This window comes from Corvus moneduloides, chromosome 7 (assembly GCF_009650955.1).
Source record: "Corvus moneduloides isolate bCorMon1 chromosome 7, bCorMon1.pri, whole genome shotgun sequence".
Taxonomy (NCBI): Eukaryota; Metazoa; Chordata; class Aves; order Passeriformes; family Corvidae; genus Corvus; species Corvus moneduloides.
The window spans coordinates 22,291,518-22,300,910 of NC_045482.1; the positions used below are offsets into that span (position 1 = coordinate 22,291,518).

General features: G+C 42.8%; 1 protein-coding gene and 1 long non-coding RNA gene across 5 annotated transcripts in view; one reads left to right on the plus strand and one right to left on the minus strand.

Annotated features, from left to right (window-relative positions):
* KCNH7 (potassium voltage-gated channel subfamily H member 7) overlaps window positions 1-3,754 on the plus strand; it is a 225,030-nt gene extending 221,276 nt beyond the window's left edge. For all 4 annotated transcript variants that reach the window (XM_032114038.1, XM_032114039.1, XM_032114041.1 and 1 more), the window contains 2 exons: window positions 1,276-1,468; window positions 2,121-3,754. In XM_032114038.1, the coding sequence (XP_031969929.1) occupies window positions 1,276-1,468; window positions 2,121-2,387 (460 nt within the window). In that variant the 3' untranslated portion in view covers window positions 2,388-3,754. The remainder of the gene's footprint in view (window positions 1-1,275; window positions 1,469-2,120) is intronic.
* The window catches only part of LOC116446347, a 39,845-nt gene that overhangs the window by 29,652 nt on the left and 800 nt on the right, over window positions 1-9,393 (minus strand). The gene's annotated exons all lie outside the window — the stretch shown is intronic.

Sequence of the window (9,393 nt, forward strand, 5' to 3'; positions counted from 1 at the left end):
TGGATGGTGGCATGCTGCTGTTCCTGCAGCATGATGTGGCATCAGCACCATGCTTGTATGAGAATAGCACATTTGCAAGTAGCAAAGAACCCAAGGGAGATGAACAAGAGGGTGAGTAGGGCACATCTGACTCTAACAGTAGTCTGGGTTTGGGCCTTTTTTTCTGAGAGCTAATGCCTCAAAACCAGCTTCTCCTGATAAAGGAAGGAACAGCATTCCAAACACACTTTGGGCATATCTTTTGGATTCACAGATGCTTTTATAAATAAATGACACAGGCAATGGACAACTCCAACAAGATACAAAATAACACTAGTGCAGCACTAGCTGGTAAAAGCAAAAATCTGACAGCACGGGATAAATTCTGCTACCATAGGGAGCCCAAGTAGTAACACAACATTAAGGGCTGCTGGCAAAGACCTGTTTACTCTGTCAGAAGCTGAGTTGCTGTACAGAAGGCTGTATATCTGCATGACAGTCTGTCAGCGTGTGCTGTAGCCTTCCAGCAGCTGGGAAGGCACAATAGGCATTACCTTTTCCTGAGTTTGTCACAGATTTTGACAAGACCATTTAAAAATCATTTCAGTGCTATGGAATTGTAAGTATGAGCAACATAATCAGCTCAAGTATTTCAGAAGTCATATACAAATTTTTGAAAAGGCAAAAAAATATTTTAAAGGTACAAGATTTGAACATCAGAAATGCTGACATTGATTCTGAGGTCTGCATAAGTTTGAATAAATTTTCACAGTAATGAGAATTGGGCAGTTGGATTTTTAATGATTTTGGAAGCATCTTTCTTTTTCTAACTGTGGAAAAGCACAAATGTGACTTCTGCTTAGTTCAGTGCATTGTATTAGCATGTCAGAATTCACTGTCAGATGCATCAAAATAATGTCCCATTCTCAGCCAGCACAAATCAATTTAGTTAAAATGAAGAGAATACATTTATTCCAGTTATTTTCAACCAGATACCCAGTCCCCCGCATTGCTTCTTGTTGCAAACCTACGGCCCAGTGATGAACTCATTCTTAATATAGCAAAAACCAGAGAAAAGCTCGCAGGTATATTTTGCAAAGGAGAGGGAGAGCCAGAAGCTTTGGAAGGGCTCCGTACTCCCTCTACTGTTCTCTTCTATTTAAGACATGGTCATGCCACAACAAGCATCGGTTTTACTGGTAAAGTGCAGGTCCCTCTTGAACACCTCTGTAATCAGTGTGTAAAATATATCTGTTCCTGGTATATGAGTTTACTGATTTCATGTTCCTTCTCTAGGCTTGAATCCCAAATGACTGCTGATATCCAAACCATCCTGCAGCTTCTGCAAAGGCAGTCAGCACTCATTCCACCTGCCTACAGCATGGTGACAGCAGGTGCAGAGTATCAACAGCCAGCAATCCAGGTCATACAAAAGCTTCAGCCTGCAGCATCAGTTAAAACAGACAGAAGTTTCAGTCCTTCATCTCAGGTAAGTACATGTCCAATAAGATCAAAAGAGGTTTCCTAGTTTATCTTATGAGGAAGAAATGCATACCAATCTAGGTGCTGGTTCACTAGTTCAAGGAATACAAAATTATTATTTTGACCTAGCATCTCCACAGAGGGCTTAGACACCATGGTTTTAGAGGCCACATTTTCTGTGAGGGTTTTAGAGATTCGTACAATGATTGTATAATCAGACAGATCTACTTTATTGTCATGTTTTTCACAAAAGTTATCAGAAAAGAAATCAAAATGGTTAGAATGTTCAGAATTATGCAATTCTGGAGTTATGCTCTAAAACAGAACTTCATATTCACGAGTGTTGAGATCAATACTCTTAGATTGGGTCTCAAGAGTAATCAGTCCTTTAGAAAGGGCTGCATATATGTGTATCTTGATGTCATATTAGCAAGTCTGAGGGGAGGAAAAGATATCCAGGCTTCTACAATTAATCAGCAGAATCGCATTCAAATACATTAAATCAAATGCAGTACCATGTAAAAAATATTTCAGTACACTGCTTAATTTTCAAAGATGGTTTTCCATGAACCATCTGAATGTGCTAATTTTGAACAGAACAAGAGCCTGGAAGAGACCAATTTAATTATTACCATCTTGTTTCTTCTCATCCCTTACAGTGTCCTGAATTTTCAGACATTGAAAAATCAAAACTTAAATCCAAAGAATCCTTCTCAAGTGGAGTGCATCTGAACACAGCTTCAGAAGACAACCTGGCTTCTCTTTTAGACCAAGAACACGACCAGTCTGTAGAGTGTCCCCCACAGCCTCGTAAAACTTGTCTGCCGCCAGTTCGGCACCCTTCCTTGCCAGAATCTTCACTAAGCACTGTAGGAATCTTGAGTCTTCATAGGCATGTTTCTGATCCTGGTCTTCCTGGGAAATAGTACTTTTATACTATTACTTCACATAAAAGTGCTTTTAATGGCTGTTTCTCCTTTTTTTTTTTTTTTTTTTTAATTTAAATCCTCTATACTTGACTCAGGGGCTACAAGGAATATACCATTATATGCAAAAGTACTGTATATTTTCCTAAATCTGAAGCTTGTAAGGTAAAGTTGAGCAGTTCTGATGTAAATATATATATACACACACTAACTGTATGTTCCAAATGTAAAACTGCCAGCATTCTCAAGGCACCTTATATTTTTATTTTTTTTTTAAATAACATGCATGTTCTGAAATTACAGTTTACGTTGCATGGAGATTACCATTTACTGCTGTCATGGAAATAGTATTTTATTGTGGATATGTCTTCAGAGCAAATAGGAGACCAATAACAATAATTCACGTAGAAAAACTCCAACCTGACCAAGCTAAAATTCAAGAAAAATGCTCTTCTAGCTCACTTTTGAAAATTGATTTATCTTTCTTCTAGTGAGCTTTTTATAATAAATCACAATGAGTCTGAATCTAAAGAAAGAATACGGTAACCAAGTCTTCTGGGCTTGAAACAATTAGGACAGAGAAAACAGCCTCCTTCCAAACTAGTTGAAGTAGGGCAGTATTTTAACAGAGAGGAAAACTGCCATATGCTGGAAAGTATCACCATAGGTCACATCCACAAAACTTCATTAAATTGAATCATTTGTTTCCACTACATTTTGGTTTTGGGTTTTTGTATTGTTATTTTTTTTTTTAATTGCATCATAGAATTCAGCTGTGATGAGCAGACAGGTACTCTTCATCTGTCACACAAACATAATCAAATGCAATAAACCTAATTTCTATGTAATGCAGAAGACTGTGTTCCTTTTGTTCAATACAAATTATTACAATCTGTTTTAATTTAAAAATATTTTACACATTTTTGTTTTATAATTATTAGGGTGGCTGTTTGCAGTTACCTCTTTTTACTGACTGGCCCCTCTCCAATGCTCATACACACACCCCCCACACGCCGTTCCTGGATGTGTGCACGTGTGTATTTTATGTATGTACATAGGTGTGTATGTATGTGTATATATATTTATATGCACACATACACACAAGTGTGTGTATATACCTACACTTACATGTAGGAGTATATATATAGAGCTATATATATATATATGTATATATGTAAAATCACTTTCAGAAACAATTGTAAACTTTCTTATTACAAAATGAGTAAGCTTAGCTTGTGTCCAAAGCTGACTACATTAGAATAAAATGATCTAAGGTCTGTAGGCTTTAAATACAGTATGTACTGTATGTGCATAATGCTTTGTGAATACTTAGATTTAATTTTATTAAAATATTATTCTGCTTCAAATGTCGTGGTTTTTTTAGAAGGAAATTACCTTTTTATTGCTGCTTTCAAATATTTTTAAATGTTCATATGATTTTCTAATCTTACAGCTTTAATGTGAAGTTCGTCTAGGGTGAGAACTGATTACAGAAAACCATGCAATCCAGTTAGAGGGGAAGCACTTAAATTTTACCCAAAACCAAACTAAACCCTCTGTCCTAAATCAGTGCTATAAAGAGATGCAATAGTAGCTGTCCTTCCCATATTCATTCGTTGTATGTTGGGGTCAGCATGAAACATGATGCTTTAGTCATGCGCAGCTGGTAGATAAATCCAAGGTGGGTGAATCTTTCCTCATTTAAAATTAGTGTGAGTGTTGAGCTACTGAGCATGGCTCTGCTATACCTTTGCTTTTAAAGATACCAAAATTAATTAAGTCAATACCTTTGTCACTGAAAAAATAAACCAACCCTTCCCATACAAGATCAAATTTTCTACTGCCTCATGCTACTGTTGATTGTTGAAAGGTCCAAATGCTACAACAGGCTGACTGCTCTTCCACCACGATGACAGGAGGGCTGCACTGCTCAGTGCCTTGCAGGAGCAGATCCTAGTGTCAGGAAAATTAATCCACAAACGCCAGAGGTTTATGTCCAAAAAGGAGACAGAGGAGTCCTGCAACTTCATTCGAATAAAGGGAGAGAGTCCACCGGGGCACACGCCCACGGGGTTTTCTCTCTCGAGGTTTCGGAGGGCGCAGCCTCCTTTTATCCTAAGCTCCCGGCCGTGTTGCCCTCTTCCCTTCTCCATTGGCTGAGGTACTCGGAAGGTACAGCCTGCCCGAACCGCCTCCCACATATTCCCCTCCTTGAACCTGTTATTTTACCCCAAAATTCTGAAACTCAGGCTCGTGCAGACCTTTTTGTCTGTTTCAGGAGTCAAACTGTCTGGGTTCTGTAACAAACCTGTGTCTTGAAGTTGGTGGAGACATTAACACCCACACCTTCACCCATGGAATTGTTTGTAAAGACATTAGCACGCATCTTTCCCCTCACTAGGGACCAATCAGAATCTCTGCCTGCATATACTCCATTGAAACAGAGTGCTGGATAACAAATACCTTCTGGGGGGTTTTGTTGTTTGAAATTTTTTTAATAGCAAGTGTTAATGACTTCCGATCTATCTCAGCCTAGTAATTAACATTCATGTCTGTTACAACAAACAAGGTAGCACATTTTCTAAAAAGGTATTTGTAGTTATGCTACATTCTAAAAAGTCTGGTATAAATTAAAATTAATGAAAAAAGTATAACGCATGAGCATTGCTTTACAAAAGGCCTTTTCCAATTTCATCACTTGGTATTTCTCATTATTGCAAAGAGACTGAGCAAAACAGGTGGCCTGGGGAAGGAGCATTGGGGAAGAGGAAGAGTGACAACTACTGCAGTCAGTCGAAGTGAAGGAAAAGCTCCACTTCTTACTCCATTTTTTTGGCTCAAAGAGGCTTTGTTCCTTTCCTTGTCCTTGTACCAAGAAGAAGAATATCAAATGGGTGCAAATAAGGGAGATGTTATAATTTTATGGAGATTCTAAGCTCCCTGCCAAGGAATGCAGAAACAGAAGATGAAAGTTTGGTTGCAACACTCTAGCTGCCCCTTCCCTGCCACAGAAAGATCTGCCTTCTCAGGTCACTTCTTTTCTTGTTGAGATTCAACAACCAATGTTGTTGTTTCCAAACCATTGGGTTTGGAAATGTGTTGATTTTATAAACAGCAAAAATTTCCCCTTTTATTTGCAGGTGATTTTGTTGAGGGTTTTTGTGGGGTTTTTTGAAGGGCTGGGCCTCTTCAAAGTCCAGTCTGGTTTTCACTTGATAGAAATGGGTCTTTGTTATCCAAATTAAGCTGGGAATGATGTAAAGGGTTGTATACCCTCACGGTTGTAACATATCCATAGAAGCTTTCAGAACTATAGGAGGTAGGTTTTGGGTTTGCTTGGACTTAGGAACACTTGGCTATGTGCATTAAAAACCTGTAGCTAAAAATTCATATAAATTATAAGCTGTAGATACAGATAAGTCTTCTAGAAATTCAGGAAGAGCTAAAGTAGCTGAAGTACAAAAGCAATGTGGACAATCACTTCAAAGGTGAGAGGTGAGACTGTACAGATGAGCAGAGCTCTTAACGAAGTTCACTGGCTCCTACCGGGTAAGGGTTTAGTTCAAAGCAAAGGAGAGGTTGTGATGCTTTTCGATCATTAAGCTGTGCAGCAACCTGAACTATTTGGATGTGCACATTCACCTACAGGCACAGATTTACAGTAACACACAGTAGTCATGTGTCTTGACCTGCCCAACTCTGCTGTTTCCTGGAAGCATACGCCCAAATGCATGTCTCTTTCCTTCCACGTTCCCATGCAGTTCAATTTGCAAATGCATTCTCTGGTCTCCCACCTCACTGCTGGCTGTCTGCAGATGAACCTGTCTTCCCTTTTCCTGCTGCGGATTGTGTCCTAGCAATTTCGTCTCTCTGGTGAGCACTCATCAAAGCTCCTGTCTCATTCACCGGCATCATAAGTAACATACAAAAAGCAAAAAGCACTGTTTTTCATGGCCTCTGGCTGCCTGCTGAGGTGAAGCAACTGGAGTCTTGCCCACTGATAAATTGTATGTCCTCTCATTGGAGCTGCTGAGCTCTAAAATGCTGGACACAAATAGAATCACAGCACACTGCGATATCAGCTCAGCAGAAGGTACAACTCCTCCCGTGACAGTTGCACTTAATACCACACCTCCAGATCAGCGCCCCTGATCTTTCCATCCTCTCCTGTTAAACATTCTTACCCTGTGAGAGAATGTGTGAGAATGTACACTGCACGGTGCGGTGCCGTGCTATGCAGTGTGATGGTGGGCGGTGCGGTGCTGGGCGGTGCTCTGCAGTGCGGTGCAGTGCTGTGCGGTGCTCTGCGGTGCGGTGCAGTGCTGTGCGGTGCTGTGCGGTGCTGTGCAGTGCTGTGCGGTGCTGTGCGGTGCTCTGCGGTGCTCTGCGGTGCGGTGCAGTGCTGTGCGGTGCTGTGCGGTGCTGTGCGGTGCTGTGCGGTGCTCTGCGGTGCGGTGCAGTGCTGTGCGGTGCTGTGCGGTGCTGTGCGGTGCTGTGCAGTGCTGTGCGGTGCTGTGCGGTGCTGTGCAGTGCTCTGCAGTGCGGTGCAGTGCTATGCGGTGCTCTGCGGTGCGGTGCAGTGCTGTGCGGTGCTGTGCGGTGCTCTGCAGTGCGGTGCAGTGCTGTGCGGTGCTCTGCGGTGCGGTGCAGTGCTGTGCGGTGCTGTGCGGTGCTGTGCAGTGCTGTGCAGTGCTGTGCGGTGCTGTGCGGTGCTCTGCAGTGCTCTGCAGTGCGGTGCAGTGCTGTGCGGTGCTCTGCGGTGCGGTGCAGTGCTGTGCGGTGCTGTGCGGTGCTGTGCAGTGCTGTGCAGTGCTGTGCGGTGCTGTGCGGTGCTCTGCAGTGCTCTGCAGTGCGGTGCGGTGCTGTGCGGTGCTGTGCGGTGCTGTGCAGTGCGGTGCAATGCGGCGCGGTGCGGGGCGGTGCTGGGCGCTGATGTGCGGTGCTGTGTACTGATGTGCGGTGAGGTGAGGTGCGGTGCGGTGCGGTGCGGTGCTGCAGCCTTTGCGGCTGGGCCACGTCCCGGCTTCCCCCGTGCGCTCCGGCCGAGCAGGGAAGGGCAGCGTCGGATCTGTAGCGGGGCCGAGCGGTGGCACAGCGCAGCCTTGGTGATAGCCAAGGGGAAAGCCGAGTGCTCCTCCCCTGCCCTGTCAGAGCGACTACTATGAACCCTGACACTAATTTCAATCACATCTGAAAGGGACAAAGGTCTCAGCAATCAGTGTAAGAGTCCAGGAGAAGAGCGATTAAGTCAGGGTATTTGCATCATCCGTGGACAGAGCAGGAGCTCAGCCATCATCTGTGCAACCTCACACTAGCTGGAATAAACAAGAGGCATTCTTTAACTCTGGAAGTGTCAAATGCCCTTTTAATGTTTGCAAACTCTTAGAGCCAGTAAAGGATTGTTTTGGGATAAATGTACAGCCTGATTTACCACCACAGCATACACGATAAAGCAAACATATAAACAGCCCATCTGCACACACTGAGCCCGAGTAAATCCTGCGGCCTCCTGAGACTGAGCAAGGAAGGTTCATGTGTCTTCCAGATAAGGTGCTGAAGGCAGAAGAAAAAGTAGTGTGGGAAACAAATTATGCTTTTTACAGAAATCTTTCAAGGGAAACTTGCATAAAGCAGAAATGAAAAAGTAATGATGACGTAACAGTGAAACCAGAGATAAGCAGAAAGAACAATGAAATGAAAGTGAAACCAAATTAAATTCTTCTACAAAAGAAGCCTCCAGCTGAAGGAGGCTCCTCTGAGAGCAGACTGCTGCAGCACATCTCAACATGACAAGCAGCTGAGGGTACAATTTGAACTACAGAAAATTTTAGGCTGAGAAAGGACCTCTGGAGATAGCTGGCTTCCTTTTAAAAGCAAGACATTAAATCAAGGACACTGTCAAGCCAAGTGTTGAATATTTCTATTGAGAAAATTTCCACTACTTCTCTGAGCAATATATTCCAATGTCTAATTGTTTCTAGAGTGGGTAATAATTTTTTCTTGTACCTGGGCATAATTTCCCCTGAAGAAACGTGTTCCAATTGCCCTTTGACTTGTTTACTCCAGTGAAGAATCATCCAACTTTTAGAAGCTCGAGAACTGTTGGTGTCCCAAAACAGATTCTTTAAGCCAGTTTGCAAGAGGCTGATCCACACACAAAATCAAGGTATTGGATTTATTTACAGTTCAACTGTCCTGGGTTGCAGTGTATTCTATTACCATCCTCATGAGCTGTTGAAACCAGGCCCATGGGGCAGTGTTTCCTTGCCTCCTCCCTCCGGACTATCTTCTGTTAATGAGCCCATCAACGCCTGGCCTCATGACTCATCATCCCATTGTGAGATGCTTCACCCAGAAGGAGGAACCAAGCATTCCATCCTGGATATAATTTGAGATTCCAAACACCACAGACACCCTTTCCACTGGATTCCCAGAGGACAGGAGCTACACAGCCACCACTGGACCTTCTGAGGAAGAGCAGGCCCTTTCTACAGGATCATTTCTTTGACAGAACCACATCCATCACTTCAGGAGGACTGCAGCCACCACCTTATCAGACTAACAGGGTGTCAGGTTGTATCTTGACCCTGTCAGTTTGAACCAGTGGTTTTTGCCTTTTTTTTAAATTTCCCTATTAAATTGTTATTCTGACTTGGTGCCTCCCACTGGTTTGTTTTCAGACTAGTACATCAGCACAGAAAGGGGTGCTTGGTGGCAAATCCTCAAAGCCAGCACCATGACTACCAACTTTTTTTTTATGTTATAGCAAAGGCATTAACGCTCATTGGCTACAGGTTACATAGTTTTTAATATTAATTAGTACTCTTTCTTCTGTTGGTTAAATGATTCCCTTGCTTCTTATGCTGATTAGTCCCACATGCTCAGACTTTCTCTTGAGTCAGTGGTTTCCTGAATCGGTGGTCTATGAATCGGTGGTCACAATCTCCCCCTACCTATTTCCTCTGCCCTATCAGAGCTAATCTGAACACAATTGCTGAGATGGCTT